Source organism: Populus euphratica, unplaced genomic scaffold, assembly GCF_000495115.2.
Source record: "Populus euphratica unplaced genomic scaffold, PopEup_1.0 scaffold14.1, whole genome shotgun sequence".
NCBI lineage: Eukaryota > Viridiplantae > Streptophyta > Magnoliopsida > Malpighiales > Salicaceae > Populus > Populus euphratica.
In genome coordinates this window covers 1316825-1334112 of record NW_011499876.1, presented here as the reverse complement: position 1 = coordinate 1334112, position 17288 = coordinate 1316825, and the positions used below count along the sequence as shown (strand labels likewise).

At 31.4% G+C, this 17288-nt stretch overlaps 3 protein-coding genes across 4 annotated transcripts; all 3 read right to left on the bottom strand.

Annotated features, from left to right (window-relative positions):
* Window positions 1-1640: 1640 nt before the first annotated feature.
* Window positions 1641-3223, bottom strand: LOC105128449 (TMV resistance protein N-like). 2 transcript variants are annotated; one of them, XM_011030124.1, is made up of 3 exons: window positions 2841-3223; window positions 2573-2750; window positions 1641-2210 (listed from the first exon to the last, which is right to left on the bottom strand). In XM_011030124.1, exons 1-3 carry the CDS (start codon window positions 3034-3036, stop codon window positions 2114-2116), a joined length of 471 nt encoding a protein of 156 aa, XP_011028426.1. In that variant the 5' UTR covers window positions 3037-3223; the 3' UTR covers window positions 1641-2113. The 2 variants fall into 2 exon arrangements, with proteins under 2 accessions (XP_011028426.1, XP_011028425.1); XM_011030123.1 differs by having other exon boundaries at window positions 2573-3220.
* A 6683-nt stretch (window positions 3224-9906) lies between these two features.
* On the bottom strand, window positions 9907-10449 carry LOC105128513 (TMV resistance protein N-like). Its single transcript, XM_011030227.1, has one exon. It carries the CDS (start codon window positions 10447-10449, stop codon window positions 9907-9909), a length of 543 nt encoding a protein of 180 aa, XP_011028529.1.
* A 1361-nt stretch (window positions 10450-11810) lies between these two features.
* On the bottom strand, window positions 11811-13136 carry LOC105128448 (F-box protein At5g07610-like). The gene is made up of 2 exons (XM_011030122.1): window positions 12588-13136; window positions 11811-12247 (listed from the first exon to the last, which is right to left on the bottom strand). Exons 1-2 carry the CDS (start codon window positions 13120-13122, stop codon window positions 12099-12101), a joined length of 684 nt encoding a protein of 227 aa, XP_011028424.1. The 5' UTR covers window positions 13123-13136; the 3' UTR covers window positions 11811-12098.
* Window positions 13137-17288: the final 4152 nt, after the last annotated feature.

The following is a 17288-nucleotide window of genomic DNA, read 5'->3' as shown; positions in this document are numbered from 1 at the left end:
GGTGGGGGGAATAGACTAGGAAGTTCCTCCTAATAGTGCTGCTGGTGGCAATGGCGGTGGCGTAGGGGTTGTAGATAGTGGTGTTGCAATGATTTCTTTTTCTCTTTTCTTCTGCTTCTCCCTATTTCTTCTTCCTTTGTTCGTCTCTTGTTTTCTCTTTGCTCCACTCTTTGTTACTGGCGGTATTTTTCCCTCTGACAATGGTATTGTTGTCATTGGTGATGCTACTGATAATTGGGCAGAATGATGATGGTGCTGCTTCCAATGACAGAGAGAGATTAGAGAGAAAGGTTATTGTTCTTCTCCTTTGTTCTTTTGTTTTTCTGGTCTTTTCTTCTATTCTCTTGTCAACTCTAGTCCTTCTTTGTCTTCTAGTTCCCCTGGTACTAGTGCTCGTTGAAGATGGAGGCCTGGAGTGACAACATCTGAGCAAGGCTTCTTTAGTGCTGGGAGAAGGAAAATCCATCTTGCATATGTAAAAATGTAATTCTCAAAATTGAAGAAGAAGAAGAGGAAGAAGATACAGAGAGGGAGCTGAGAGATTGTCTTGTTGTTGATTAAATTTCTTTCTCTTGCTATGGGCTTTTTATGGCATTGATTGTCTATATTGAAGAGTCAGCTGGGAACTTTCCTTGATAACCTGAAGTTTAATTTTTTTTTATTATTATTCTTATTGTGAAGCTTAACTTGAAGTCCATTCATGTGTATCTAAAATGCATACATTCAATGTGTACGTGTAGCTTCCCTAAAATTTCCCTTTCGTAGTGAATCAGTATACGCTACAAAATCGTGTCAATGATTCATCATGATTGATTGTTAAGATTGGCTTAAAAATTCTATTTTAATTGTGGTTATTTTTTAAATTATTTTTTAATTAAAAATATATAAAATAATATTATTATTTTTTGAATTTTTTTATTTTTAATATCATTATATAAAATTTATAAAAAAACATTATTTTAATATTTTTCAAATAAAAAAAATTAAAAAAATATATTAAACTATAAAAACAAGCACACCTCTTGAACTTATAAGGTCGCCTTGGATGCAAGCAAGGTCTTTTACCCATAAATAGGTGGCAATGAAAAGTGATGGGAGAGTGTGGCCTGGAAGGATCAATATAGCGTCAAGGAAAATAACTTTCAAGTTCTTAATCTTGAAATACCAATTAAAAAACATCAATTTAATATTTTTAAATTTATAAATCATATTTTTAAATTTAAAAAACATTAATTTAATATCTTTACATCATATAATCAACCGTAACCTAAAATCGAACTTATGATGTTTTTTAAGAGATATGACATGATGTTAAAAAAAAAATTTAAAATCTACATAATAGGTTTTAATTTCAAACCAAGATGTGTATTTTTTATAAAAATATGAAATAATTAAAGTTTTATTCATTCACTTGAGTCTATAAAATATATTTTTTAAAAGGTGGTTTCCCAAATAAAAATAAAAAACCAAAAGAAACTATTTCACGTGAAAATCCTTTCTGTGCACCTTGTACACTGCCTACTGCCTGCTCAAGTATTTCCTCTCTTCAACTCCCTTTATATCCATTTTTCTACCTGGAATGCATCATTTGCTTCCAAAACATCTTCACCAGCAACCCTACAGATATTACAACTCAACAATTTCATCGAAGAACATAAATCATGAAGGGCTACATCTTGAAATCTGCAAGAACAATGTGCATTTATACATGTCTATAGGAATAACAATCAACACATTTTTGCTACATAAATCGTAATCTCGAGAGATCTTGAGAAGTTCTGACATTAATCATAATCTCGAAAGATCGTATCAAATATTATGATAGACAGAATGCTAGCACCAACGAACACATGATTTTGATTCCCATATCAATATTTTTCTTGGTCCCAGTGCTTTGGAGTAATTCCATGACTATATCTTGCTCGGTCCCAGTTCTATGGAGTCCATTTCCTTTCCAAACTCGACCATGGTCGCCTTTGAGATGGCGGTCAACCTCTGATTGGAGGAATATCCAAGTGCAGATAAATTTGTAGAGAAACAAACCAACAAAAATCCAAATACATATGCTAAAGAGTATGTATACAATTATCTTCGTCTTCTTCACGAGCAGCCTCTATCTATGCCAGGCAATATATGGAGCAAGCAGTACTGTGGAGTCCAGTCTCTTTCCTACCTCTTCAACTATGTCTCCAATGAATTGTGACTCGTGCCTGCAACTCAAAACCAAATAAAAAACAAAACGGAAACTCTATTCAAGATGTCAAAAAAAAGTTGCAGTTTTCTTAGAACAAAGAAATTTATCGAATGAGACAGGTTAGTTTGTGCAGGATCTCTAACCATATCGAAATCTTTTGTGCAGGATTAAATAGGAAAAACAATATTGTTTATGCTTTTCCGCACAGCCCTTCTTTTATCTTTCCTTGGAAAGCTCATCTGCTTCAGTTTTCCTTAATTGCATCATTATAAAATGTTTAAAGCTTAAGATTCTACTAGATCAAGTATGTAGTCTTTTCGACTATATACGAGATCAAGTAGCGATCAGAAATATGGGATGCGTATAATTTGATCATACCTATCTTGTAGAACCATCCCTCCCAGGTATGCAACTTCTTTGAGTGTTGCCTTCCATTTCTCTACCCTCTCCATGTCATCCTGGAAATGATCTTGGTGTTTAGCAAAGGCTTCAGCATAATTCCCTGTCTGCTCCCCAACTTGAGATGGATCCACATCGTAGAAAACAGGTAGAACAATATGTCCAGCAGTCCTCTTACGATCCATGATCATCACAAGTTCGTCTAGGCACCATGTCGAAGAAGCATAATCTTTAGACAGCACAACAACTGACATCTGCGACTCTTGGATTGCCTTCTCTATTTCTAACTCGATGTTTTCTCCTCTCTGGATGCTATTATCGTCTCTGAACGTGACAATCCCTGCCCTGGACAACGTCGAGTAAAGGTGATCGGTGAAATTCTTGCGGGTGTCTTCGCCTCTGAAACTCAAGAACACCTGGTAAGTATACGACGTAAAGGCCATCGATCAATACAAGAAAAACTCTCAAAGGGCTCACGAGAATTATTCCTGAACAGAAAGAATTAGGAGAGAAGGATATGAAAACTATTTGGTTATCTTAAAAATAAAACCATTGAAGCTTGTCGATGCTTAATTGTCTTCTGTGTTTGTCATATTTCTAGGAATGCTCCTCCTTGCGCGCTTTCAAAGAAGTTTCAAGGTAGCAGCGGATATCGACTTTTGCTACTCAGGGTATCTTTCATTGAAATTTACACGAATTTGTATTTTTAATTAAATAAAAAATAAAAATAATAAAATTTGAATCCCGTAAGATTTTAATTTGCAACTATTTTGTCATGAAAACTCTAATAACCTACCAAAAAACTAATATAATATTTTATATTATTCATTAACTCGATTATAGTTATATCTCAGCTATATATATTTAAAAGTTTTTAATTAATCAATAGATATTATAATTTTATATAAATCCACTAAAAACTCAATCACAAAAATCTAATTAGAAGAAATATAACTTCTATATCTTTAAAAATCTACTCCTTTTAAACGGCGAAAACTATGATGATACCATCATATAAAAACTATAGTAATGTCAATCAAATAGTTCATTGGAGACCATGAGTCCATGGAGTTTGGGACTTGACCAATTCAACCAATTGCTGAAGAGGTTTAATGGAAATTGGACTAGGATAAGTTATTTTCAAAGCTCTTGCTAGGGTTGAGAGGTTTGGATGTTTAAGTCAGTGAAGAACAGTAGTCTTTAGAATTATAATAGAAGTGGTAGTTTAAAATATTTTTTATTTAAAAATATATGAAAATATTTTTTTTATTTTTAAAAATTATTTTTAATATCAGCATGTTAAAATGATATTAAAATATAAAAAAAATTATTTTATTAAAAAATTAAATTTTAAAGAAACACAATTTTGACCATATTTTCAAATATTAATCTAATATATTGTGAGACTCAATAGAATTTATTGGGAGTTCAAATAAAAATATAAATGCACAAAATAAAATAGAACGAAAACTTTTTTAAATATTATCTGAACTATTTGGGGTGTATAAGTGGATAAAAAATCCTTCCATTTAATTGAACCTCTATACTCAAATTTATAGATAGATTAGATAGATAGTTATTCCAATATAAATTTAAAGTAATCTGTGCAGATTATTTTCTTAATATTATCTTAATTACTTTGCTTGAAAAATATTTTTTTTCATAATTTATATACTTTATTTACTGAAATTTTTCATGAAAATAATTATGTGAATTTTTAATGAAAGTAGCTAATGCTTTATGATAAGAGATGCTTTTATAAAAGTAATTTTTAATCGAAATTTAAAAGTGTGTAATTTTATTTTTTAAGTAATTTTTAATCGAAATTTAAAAGTGTGTAAAAATTTTATTTTAAAACTAGAAAAAAAAATATTTTTTATTTTTAGTATTAATATATTAAAACAAGAAAAAAAATATTTAAAAAAAAATCAATTTAATACTTAACAAGCACATTCAAAAAATTTTAAAAAAATATATATTTAAAACACCTCATCCATTCTCATATTCCGTCTCTCGTAACAAGCACATCTCTTGAGCACAAATGAAATAAAGTTATTTTTTTTCATTCCATATACCTAGTCTTATTTATTTTTTTCTCAATTAAAAAAATAAGTAAATATTATATCAATATATACACTTTTTAATTACATTTACAACTGTTTTAAGACTTGGATGGTGCATTAAATGGACCTGGAACCAGCCTCACAAGTACTCAGGCATGGCTGACTCATAGCCTGAATAAAAAAAAAATTGATTAATTCAATAACCTAATTAAAACCAAGTTATTAATTTTTTTATACAATGTTATTTTATTTTTAAAAAAATTATAAAATCAATCATCTCAATCCATGATCTGTTGATTGGGTTTTAAATTATGATGTTTAATATATTATCCTCTTAAAATTAAATATAATTGAAGAAAAAAATTTTGAGTTTAATTTTTTTAATAAAATAACAAAATTTTAAATTTGTTTTATATTGAACATGCATTTTAGGACATTAGGTTAAAAAACAAACAAAGAGCTCAGCTCATAAAATAAACAAACAAACCTAAGGAAACCCAGTAACTGCAAAGGAAAAAAGAAAGTGAAAAAACAGAGAAGAAAATGGGGAAACCTTTGGGATCAACGGGAGAGTTCTTCAGGAGAAGAGACGAATGGAGAAAGCATCCCATGCTCACCAACCAATTCCGCCACGCGACTCCTGGCCTCGGCATCGCTCTTGTAGCCTTTGGCGTCTATCTTGTTGGAGAGCAAGTCTATAACAAGATTTATGCTCCTTCCTCTGACCACTCCTCTTCTCACTCCCACTGATATAGAGGATGTTGGTTTGTGTGTCTTTTTCCTCGAGGTAAGATGGGTTATATTTAAAAAAATATATATAATGGTGGGTTTTGTGATTCATATCTGTTTTGATGATTTATTCGACTGATTTTTTTGGTTTGGATTTGAAATTATGGGTAGTTGGCAAATGGTATTTCTTGTTTTTTTAATTTCTGTGAAAAAGTTTGGATCTTTTTATGTCTTGTGATTGATTATGGTGATGCAGTCTCTTAATTGTTTGATTTACCAGAGATTTTTGTTGCTGTCAATTGGAAATTGGAGGTTGTTCTGATTTGGATATATTTGTAATTAATAATTATATGAACTATTAGGGTTTGACTTGTGATTTTGGTTTGGTAACATGAGTGTGTTTTCTTGTTCTTGTATTTTCTATGATGATTGAAGTTTCTTGTTTATGAAATTGTGAATTTTTGTGTAATTTTAAGGTTTCTTTAAATTATTTTTACTTTTCTTTGAAGAGGTTTCTTATTTTTTCACTTGCCTGCGTTGCCTTTTTTTCCTCAAAACTTTTGGGGTCTTATGTAGTTTTTATTGGGAGTATATCACATTAATGTTGGAAACCTAAGGAATAAAGAAGGGAGCGCTGTTGGATTCTATTGTGGACAGGTGCTCATGATGATCATTTTCGGTTCCTAGGCTCTGTGTTGGAAAGCTAAGGAATAAAGAAGGGAGCGCCATTGGATTCTATTGTGGACAGGTGCTCATGATGATCATTTTCGGTTCCTAGGCTCTGTGTTGGAAAGCTAAGGAATAAAGAAGGGAGCGCCATTGGATTCTATTGTGGACAGGTGCTCATGATGATCATTTTCGGTTCCTAGGCTCTGTGTTGGAAAGCTAAGGAATAAAGAAGGGAGCGCCATTGGATTCTATTGTGGACAGGTGCTCATGATGATCATTTTCGGTTCCTAGGCTCTGTTGTCAAAAAAGGAGGGGCCATTAACAAAGATCTTAGCCATAGAATCAGAATAGGAAGATTAAAACCGAGAAGTGCAACTGGAGTGCAGCATCATTGTCTACCTTTTATTAATTATCATGAACATTTAGGCTGTGACTGCTTGACATGAACAAAAAAAAAAATTATGATTGAGGCAGAGTTGAAATGAGGATATGAAGATGAATGTAAAGATGCGTTAAGAGGATGAATGCTGCAAGACTGGATTCAGAAGGGCCTGTTGAGGGAAATTTTTCTTTCAGAATTTTTTACCATTAAGGTGTTAAATTTATAAATACATGGTACTGTAAGAGTGATTAGTTTAAAGTAGGAGGAGCGAAGGGTTGAAAGAGGTCAGAAATGGCATGGGAAGATGTACGAGAAAAGGATTTGGTGTCATGGTAGCTAATAGGAACTTTGTTCCCAAGCTTAACATAAGTGAGAAAAAGGATCCTTGTAGTTTGTTACAGGAATTAGGTTGTTTGTAGTTTGCATGAGAGAGCTTTCCTATTTTGAGCTGTAATGGGAGGTATCTTAGATTAAACAATGAACCCCTCGATGAATCTTTTGGTCATCAAGGCTAATAGGTTTTCAATTCCTTGTGTAGACTGTGCAATGTAAAATCAACAAGTTATAATGTGCTAATATACAATCACTGAACCAAAATTCGGAATCTGTATTTGTGGCAGTTGGAAATGTTCTTTTCTTGTTGTGCCACATCCAGGTTCCTTTACCATCAATTATAAGATGGGTTATCTATTATATTCACTAAGCATTGGCTGTGGTGGCTTGCTGCTTTTCTGAGAATCATGCATTTCTTTGAAATGTTAAGGTTTCTTCAATCATTTTCAGTTTTACTGAAATGAATATGTTTTAGCATGCCTGCTTTATTTATTTCCCCCTTTCCTTGTGTGATGTTGTTGTGATGTGGATTTGAAGTACAAATGGAGGAGTGCGTTGTGGAAGATGCCATACATGGAATTAAAATAAGATAGTTAAAACAGGGAATGTGCAACTGGGGTGTTATATGATTGTAAAGTTATTGTTAAACTGTAAGGTAGTTAAACTCATAATTAAATTGATTATACTCTAAAAATAATGAGCCAGGCACTAAACATTTTATGTATTAATGAAATCAGCGGACTTGAAGCATGGTTATTAAGATGGCTTTAAAAGAACACTAGAAAGGAGTGGATAGAAAGTTACAGTTCAAAGTATTTGAATTTTGAAGCATATAATGATGGTTTGCTGAACAAAATGTGGAAACGACTAAACTGGTTGGCTGCTTGTTTTTTTCTGCAAATCACACCTCTGTTATGCATTTTTCTCTACAATATACTGGAGCTAATATTGCATAAATACAAGGATGAGTTATTCTAATGTCTTGAAATGATTAAGATATGCTAATTGAAAGACAGGTATTTCTGTGTTAGTTTACAGTCTTGCATAATCACCTTGTTGCAGTTCCCATGGTTAACCGAATACCTACTAAAACAAGCTGGCACCATGGTAGAAATGGTTTTCTTTTATGTATTCTTGGAGGGATTGCTAATTCAACCTGTGTAAAACACTATTTATATCGCATTGAAATGGTAACATGTTTTGATGGGAGACCTGTTAAGGCTAATGCATGTAGACAAATTATGATCTGAAAGCCCTCGCCTTTTGTCTAATCTTTGGAACTTCAGTTGTTTTTGGCAAGTTGATTTTTAATGGATGACTGTTTTTGCAGATGGATGTTTGCCAGGATCCCGAAGCTTGGATTGCCTGTTAGGCTCGTGTTTTAATTCCTTATCCTCAGTAATTTGGTTCAATAAGTTTGTTTCACATTGAGACTTGGAGTCTGGTAATTTTACTTTGTATGTCCAGTTTTTGGAACATGGACCGTTGTAGATGTTTGTTTGCTGTATGATCATGTTCGCAATCCACCCATGGGATAAGACATTAAGGTCTTACATGCATCTTGGCTTGAATAAGATTTCATCCTTTTCTTTTCTTTTGTTTGTTCGTTCTGGGCTTTCGCCATTGCTTCCTTGAAACAAATCTAAATAGAGTGACCATTCTTCCAACTTTTCTTGTCTTCTTAACGCTAGGATCTCATGAGGGTCTGCAATTTATAGAAGATTGGATTTCAGTTAATTGAGGAACAAATGTCTGTTGCGTTTATTTTTGAGAATTTAGGTTGTACCGCGTTAACGAGCTTTGTGGAATAGTCAAATGTGAAAATAGTCGAGTATGAAAATGCAGAACTTAATATTAGTTTTTCTTTTCAAATAAAAGAATTAAATTATTATTTCATTAAAAAACTCAAGGATTAAATAATTATTATTATTTCAGAACTAGGGTTTTTGCATTTATACACTGCTTTGTCTCTCAGTTTTGTAACTCTTCACGATTCACCATGCTTTACGCGGTAGGAAGCAAAGCACCACCACCATTATTCTCATTGTTAATGGAAGCAGTAGTTAACAGCGAAGACCTGCTAACCGAAATCCTTGTCCTTCTTTCACTGAAATCTGTGAAGAACTCTTATTAACAAAGAGATTGAAAGAACTGAGGAGGAGAAACAGAAAAGGAAGAGGGAGAGATGAAAACTACAGTGGCAGATTTTCTCAGTTATTTTTTGAAAAACACATTACAGAAAGCATTCCTCTTATACGCTAAATTTCCTTCCAATTCTAACTGTCTAACTAACTAATAAACTTCCACTAACAGCTAATAACTGTCACTAACTGTTTTAATAACAATTTCACTTGTTAAAACCCTAACTACATCAAGATGACAATTTTGTTATTTTCTTCTTTATCACATAATTAACTCGCAACTCATTCTTTAGCCCACATGCATCTAATACTTTCCTGTTCCATAGTGTAACAATTTCCCCTCATTGAAAGGATTCATGACCTCCAGAATCTGCACAGAAATCTAGAAATTCCTTGCTAAGCTCATCAAGATCCTCCTAGGTGGCATCTTCCTCAAAAAGATTTGACCGAGCCCATTGTAGCAACCTTGTTGCCTTTCTTCATTAATTTCCTATTTATAATCACAATTAGAACCACTTTGACTTTACCAAATTCATCCATAATGGGCAATTTAGAAGAAAGAATTTTTTTTAGTAATGATATATGAAAAACTAGGTGAATTAAAATACCATCTAGCAACTATAATCTATAAGCTACGACACCAAATCTTTGAATCACCTCGTAAGGGCATAAAACCTGGGGTTGAACTTGAAATTCTTTCTACATATAGTCCTTGACCTTTAGCACTGCCTATACAACGATTTAGACTTATTTCTTTCATTATTATTCAGTTTCAAGGCAACATGGCAGCCATAGGAAGCTTTTCACAACACAGATCAAGTTCATCCACCAAATTTCCTTGCCAAATCATAAACCCAAAATAGAAATTGGATATATCTGCCTCTGGTCAAGGAATAATTAGCAACTTGAGATATTTAGTCGATCCATGAGTTTGTTTCCAGTTAAACATTTCTTTCAACCACATTCATAAACCAGAAGTTAAACCAGAAGTTAAACTCAGTTGCTAATTGTATTGTTGAAACTAAGAATACAAAGGGGAAAACAGAAAGTTGTGTACCCATCTTGCAAAACCATCCCTCCCAGATTAGCAACCTCTCTCAGAGCTGCCTTCCAAGCCTCCACCCTGCCATCCTTCTCCTCTTCAAGACAATCAAATGCTTCATGTTCAGACAATTTTGATGGATCCATATGATAAAAGACTGGCAAAACAATGAGCCCACAGATTTTTCTGCGCTTCATGATCATCAGGAGCTCATCTAAACACCACCTTGAAGAAGCATAGTCTTTTGAAAACACAACTATGAATATCTTTGACTCATGGATTGACTTTTGGATTTCGTAGTCAATGTTTTCACCCCTCCGAATTTCATTGTCATCTCTGAACGTGTGTAATCCTGCTTGAACTAAAGCAGTGTAGAGGTGATCAGTGAAATTCTTGCGGGTATCTTTGCCTCTAAAGCTCAAGAAAACATGATAAGAGCACCTAGAAGTTGATGAGGATACTTCTGGTAACTGGGATTTCGAAGAAGCAGCAGCCATTAATCAAGAAAAACTCTACAAGCTGATTAATGGATCATAACCTCAAACACCGAAGATCAATATACAACTAAATTAACTTGTCAACAGAGCAAAAGGCATCATAATACAAACAAGTGAAGGAGCAAAATAACTGCTCTTTCGAGTGTTTTGCTGCATCAAATGGTTCTCACTTCCTTTTTTTCTTTCTTTTTTAACCCAAAGCATCTTGAAAAAAGAGAGATCACACAGTAATGACAATAAGTCAATAACAATTAAGCTGCAGCTTCCCGTTGCGCGCAAACTTGTTAAAAGCGCAAGACATGTAGAAAATCCAGGGATTTGGAACACTTTAATCCCTGTTGTTTAAAGAAAGAAGTTTTGTAATTATGATGTGTAAGGGTACACGTGTACTACAGGGATCTACTACCTGGATGTTGTCTTCCAGACTGTTTAGCCATCAAAACAAGGGATCCTCGATATCTTTCGATGTGCCATTGGATGTTGGTCTCAAGATCAGTGGTTTGAGCTTGTGCATTGTATATGCTTTCAGTAAAGAACCCAGGTTTGAACATGAGCATCATGTTGAAATCAACAATAAGACCAAGGGAGTAATAAAATGGACTTGTATCCCATTCTTTCATGGGATTCCAAAAGTCAATGACGATATGTTATGGTTGAGCTACGGGATGTTAGTAGATCAGTTGGAAGGAGGGGACGAAGTGCAGATTTCAATGGACATCTAATTTGGGCTTCATGTGAAAGAATGTGGGATCCGCCTTGTGCATGATCAGTAAAGAAGTGGCACCCAATTGCACTGTAAAGAATGAGCACTGACCACCTCTGTTTAGTAAAATATGAAACTATCAATTCTGGGAAAATGTCCCATCTACACGTAATATGTCTGAAGATCAGCTTACTTCTCAGATCATCCAGCTACAAGGATAAAAATACGATGAGAAGCATATATCTGTGTATTTACATTTTTGCAGTCTCATGTTGCTGCATTTGTTTATTTCTGTTTTCCAATGCATCAAGAGCCTCATCCTCGTCTTGTAAACTCTCTTAGCTTTCTTTCAGGGAAATTGCATGGCCAATGATCATGATTGTTTTTGCGCAGCACAAACACAACCTACTGTGTCCACTATCCCAACAATCTCTTCGTAACTAAAAGGTGTACTTGTAGCACTACTCCCTGTCTATTTCTCAGGAATTTTGTGTTTCAGAGAATAAAAAACACCAAGAAATAGATAGTAGCAGGTGTCATTGTTTTTCCTTTTGTGTTAGCCTTTCATTTTATTTCTTTTCCTTTCCCTTTTCCCTGTAGAGATTATAGTAAATGGCATTGAAGTGTTGTGCTTAGCTCTAGCAATTACTCATTGCAATAACAAATAAATAAATCTCAGCTAGTGCAAAAACAGTTCAGGTTGACATCATCTCATCTCAGGAAATTCAATAAAGATGAAAGATCCAGCTAAAATCAAACACGAAATAAAATGGGAACAACATACTTTTCATGAAATTTTATCATCCATGCTTCACGAGCCACCATCAAACGCAAGCAAGGCTCTCAATATAGGGATGGGCATTAGCATAACGCCACATAAATGACGCTTTGAAGCTCTTTTCTCTTTTTTTGATGCGCACAATCTCCGACTTTTCATCGATGAAGATCAAAGAGTTAGGAATATCAACACAGTGCTTAAAAAACCATCGTCCAGAGCAGCCTTGAAGCAGCTGGTAGGCATCAAATTGTGCAAATGAAGTTGTTTCATATTTGCGAAGAAGATACAATCGCCCCCCTCTAGACACTTGAAAACGACTACATGCACCAGCAAGAACCCGTGGCAGTTGCATTGTTTTTAGTTGCTCTTGATCAATATCGAAATATAAATTAGAAGCACTCCGAGCAGTACCAGCATCCTTACGAGAACGGCCAGAATCAAATCTTACTGTACTATTCCAGTGAATGGTGCCCTTACAAAAGACACCTCGAAGAAAATCGACAGGAGGTGGATTGAAATATCTGATAGACACCCTCCATGTTCCATCTTTTGACGAGTAAATTTGTATCTGATAACAATTTTCTAAAAGAGTGTATTGGCATACCGCCACAACTTTATACTCTAGTGATTTCGAAGGATCAAAAGCTAAACTAATACCTTCCAGACGTAGAATACCTCGCAATGAACAAGGCAATGAAAGCAGAGGAGGGAGTAAAGCATATCTCTTGCTAGTGGGATTCCAAACACAAAATCTTGAGGAATATGTGTGGTTGTAGTTTCCATAATAGCGACGAAGTCTTTCTGGAGGATTGCTATCATCACAACACAGAAACAATCCATTACAAGATTCAATCATCTTAGTTTTCATGAACGGTTTGTTTTTCTCAAAAACATTGGCTGGGGCAGAATCATAATTATTGGAATCAAGATTCAGAAGAAGATGAAACTCGAGTGTACGGTTAGCCTGGAACACAAGGTCACCGGCAGAGTTGAGGTATGACCTGCGACGAGTAGAGAAGGCATGGCTGGTGATGAGGGCAAGCCAGTGCTTGGATACACACTTGAGTTTGAGGAGGGATTTCAGGGGAAGGAGGACAAGGATTTCGGTTAGCAGGTCTTCATTGTTGACAATTGTTTCCATTGACAAAGAGAATAATGGTGGTGGTGTTTTGGCTCCTTCTGCGCGAAGCATGTTGAATCCTGAAGAGTTTGGTCTGGCAGTTGAGAGGGAAGGCAGCGTCTATATACAGAAACCCTACTTGTGATATAATAACAATTATTATTAAATCCCTGTGTTTTAAATGAAATGATTATTTATTTTTTTTAGGATCTTTAAAAACGGGAACAACTTATAATTTTAAAAAATTTAAATTTTTTTATTAAAAATTATTATTTTTTATGTTTTGGATCAATCTTAAAAATATTTTTTAAAAAAATAAAAAAAATATTATATTAATATATTTTAACATAAAAAAAATAATTTAAAAAAAAATCACAATTATATTTTCAACTAGACCCTTCAACTCAAACAATTACAAGCCCCAAATAATTTAAGATGAACCTCCAAATTAGTTTGGGTTTAAAAAAAACGCTTTTTATTGGTTTTTCAAAGCAATTGAATTTTTATTTTATTTTTTGTTAAAATATTCGTTATTCATACAATACTAAAAGTGCATTTAAGAATGAATAATTTAGGAATTTTTAAAAAAAAAATAGCAATTAATCTTGATGAAGGATTTAATTTATGATTGTAAAAAACAAAGAAGCCAACGTACAAAATTATCAAAAACATAGGGACTAAATTATAATTTATTCAAGATGGTATATTAGTTGCGAGACAATAAAGTTTGTCAGTTAAATTACTCGTAGAGCACCCCTTTGTTATTGTTATTTGAATTTGTTGATTTAACTCGTCGTCAATTTAATTTATTAATGTGCTATCGTCTTCTTTTGCAATACGGACCTTACATCCCTCTGCAACAAGATTTATGCTTCTGAACGCCACCATCACGGTGGTGTTTGGTTAGTGTTTTAAGATTAAAAAAAAAAATTATTAAGATGTAAATTTATTTAGTTAAAAAATAAAAATATAAAAATAAATTTATTCATTGAATAATGTTAGAGTGAATTTGAAAAACATGATATATAAAGAGGGGAGTGTTTTTTGTGATGATATTTATTATTTTTATTCCTAAAGTATCTTTATAAAAAAGGTTTAATTTCAAAATTATATAAATATAATATATAAAAATAAAAATTATTATTATTGTAGTTTGAAATTTTATCCGGGAGTTAATTAAGAGCATTACTTGAGTCATTGAGTCAAGAGATTAAATCTAAATTGACTAATTTAAAAAAAAAATCAAAATGATATCATTTTGATCAATATTATTTATAAAAAAAAAATACAAGCATGTTTTTTATCAGATTTTACACCAAGTTATTAGTTGACTCAAGTTTTTTATCGAATTAAATCAGGTCAATTATTTCTATATTTTTTTAAACTTGAATTAATCTGGGTATCGAGTTAACTCATTAAGTCAGACTATGTTTTATAACTAAAGGTATTATACTATTATTATTATTTTCAATAATCAATATAAAATAAAGTAAAAATAATATAATATCCAATTATTTTTAAAAAATTGTAAATTTGATGGCAATACATACTAAAAATATAATTTTTTTGTTCATTATTAACCAATCAAATTACAAACACGAGCAATCTATCTTGTATATCACTATCATTAAATTTTTTAATATTTCATTTTTTTTTATTCTTCGTTGATTAAAAAAAGATATAAAGACAATTTATCTATGTTGTAGACCACTATCATAATTTTACTGTAGTCTCTTGTTTTGTATTTTATTCTATGATGTCGTTGTTTTAATTTTTTTTATCTTAAACGAAAACTAAATTATATATACCGGTCTAAAAGTTTAAATTTATAAATTAAAAAATAAAATTCGAGTTAGGTTTGGGATTCCTTATATACATTACAAGCAAACATAGAGGAATGACAATGAAAAATAGCATGTAAATATCCTCTTGATTAAAATTTATCTGGACTAAATTGCAAATAAGTAAGAAAAAGGGGGCATTTTTTTAAATAGAACAAAAACAACCCCTCTTTCTTTTAAAGAACATGCCGGTTGAGTATATGGAGAAAAGCAAAGAAATTTCTTCATTTCCATCTTCTCTTCTTCTTTTTTTTCCAAATCTAAAAGACTAAGTGGGTTTAGGAAAGGGTTTAGCTAAGGATTAAAACAAACCAGATGAGTCCAAAAGAGAGAGAAAGACGTGGGATGTATCAAGGAGTAATTTGGAGAGTGAAATGAGTAAATGGTGGCGGCAGAATATTTTTATTGTTTTAATTTCATTCATGTTTAAAAAAATTTATATGGATTGAAAATGTATGCAAGATAGGGTTTATACTAAAATTGCTGGGTTTCTTGAGTATCATACCCGCATCAAAAAAATATAAAATAAAATTATTTGAAAGTCTCTAAAATTTTATTAAATAAATCTAAAGTTATTTAAAAAAAATATCTAAAGATATGATTTTTTTAACTTTAAATAATTATTTAAAAGTTGAATCTTTGTAAATTAGAAATTGTCTAATTATCTGACCTTCAACAGTAATTCATATAAATTATCAATAAAAAATCTCTTAAATTCCTATTTAGAAGAGAAAAAAATTATTATGTCTGAAGTGTTAATTCTCTATTATGTGCTTGACAAAGTTTTTATGTCTAACAAACAATCACATAAAGGTATAATTTTTTATTTATAGGAAAATGTGAAAAAAAACCTATAAATTAGTAAAATATAAATTTATCTCTTGAATGATATCCACATATTAATTTAGGATAGTTTTAGAAAGATTAAGTTATTACTTAATGTTTTTAGGTCTAGAAATATAATCCATGTATTAATTATATTATAGTCTTTAACTTCTAAAATATATTTTCAAGTCATACTTAAATAAATCACCCTATCTTAAATTTTGATTAATGATTTATAATATTTGTGACCCATTAAGTTCCTAATATATTGGTTAAAATATGAATTATAATTTTAATTAAATAAAATTAGATAAATTAAATAATTTAATTTATCATCAATTCATTAATTGATTAATTTATATTTGAAGATAAGGTATATTATCTAGCAACATGTCATGATCCTTTTAATATTAGAAAAATTATTAGTAGTTTGACCTAACATTTCAGTAATTATTTTCGCAGTGTAATTAATATTTTTTTATTAATAATGTTCTAATTTAACATTAAAAAATGGAATATATCTACCATATTAAAATATATTAGCTCTATATAGTAGCCATTGATTATTTGAATAATATTTAAAACTGTTTTCAAATCTCATTTCATATAGGTCCATGATTTCTCACTCGGTACTATTTGAAAACACATAGAATATTTTTTTTAATTCACCTATGGTGATGAGATCTTTTTTAATTATTCAAGTATCTTCGTATAATTCATGATATATTCAATACATACCCCTTCGTTACTTCGATTAAGATAATATGTAATAGGATCAAAATATAAGATTTTCTATATAAAATAACTTAATGATTTTATGTCTGATGATCACTTACACAATCATCACATAAGTTTTTTCATAGACATAAATGATCTCTTCATATGAAATTCTCATGTGGATCATTTTAATTTACATGTTTTGTAACAAGTACCTACATATCAGCTCTAAATATCTTTTATACATCAGTTTATAAAAATAATTAGTTTATTTTATAAAAGAAATAACATAATATATATTAGTCTCTACGGCTCTGATAAATATTCAATATCTAAGAGAGTATCGATCAGAAACATTTTAGAAACAATATATTGATGGAATATAAATCATGTAATTATAATAACTTTATAATTTTTTTTTGTAAAATATTTTTATTTTATAGACCTTATCTTTACTCTAAATGTATAAATCAAATATTAAATATATTAATTTATATGAATATTAAAGATAAAATAAACTTTATTAATAATATATATATATATATATATATATATATAAAAGAAGATATTTGTGTATCAATAGAATTATTTTGGTTTTAATGATATAATTAAAAATGTAAATGAAAGAAAATTTATATAAAATATGGTTTTTTTTTCATGCTAGAGGCCAACTGGGTTTAGAAATGGTGGGTTCGAGAATTTTATCCAACTAATATTAATACCACTATCTTAAATTGTGTTAGTAAGAAAGATTGGTTTGGGTTGTAATGTTTTTATAAATCTTTAAGAAATTGTCAAGAAAAACTTACTACGTTGAGTGAATTTTGTACTAATGTTTTGGTTGTATTGTGAGAG

Bases quoted from the DNA above. Each gene is read 5' to 3' on its own strand.
- LOC105128513 (XM_011030227.1), bottom strand. From the start codon at position 10,449: ATGGCTGCTGCTTCTTCGAAATCCCAGTTACCAGAAGTATCCTCATCA.
- LOC105128448 (XM_011030122.1), bottom strand. From the start codon at position 13,122: ATGCTTCGCGCAGAAGGAGCCAAAACACCACCACCATTATTCTCTTTG. The intron at 12,248-12,587 runs GTATTAGTTTAG...TGGTGCATGTAG, and splicing joins AGGTATTCTACGTCTGGAAG to TCGTTTTCAAGTGTCTAGAG.
- LOC105128449 (XM_011030123.1), bottom strand. From the start codon at position 3,036: ATGGCCTTTACGTCGTATACTTACCAGGTGTTCTTGAGTTTCAGAGGC. The intron at 2,211-2,572 runs GTATGATCAAAT...TTTGAGTTGCAG, and splicing joins GGGATGGTTCTACAAGATAG to GCACGAGTCACAATTCATTG.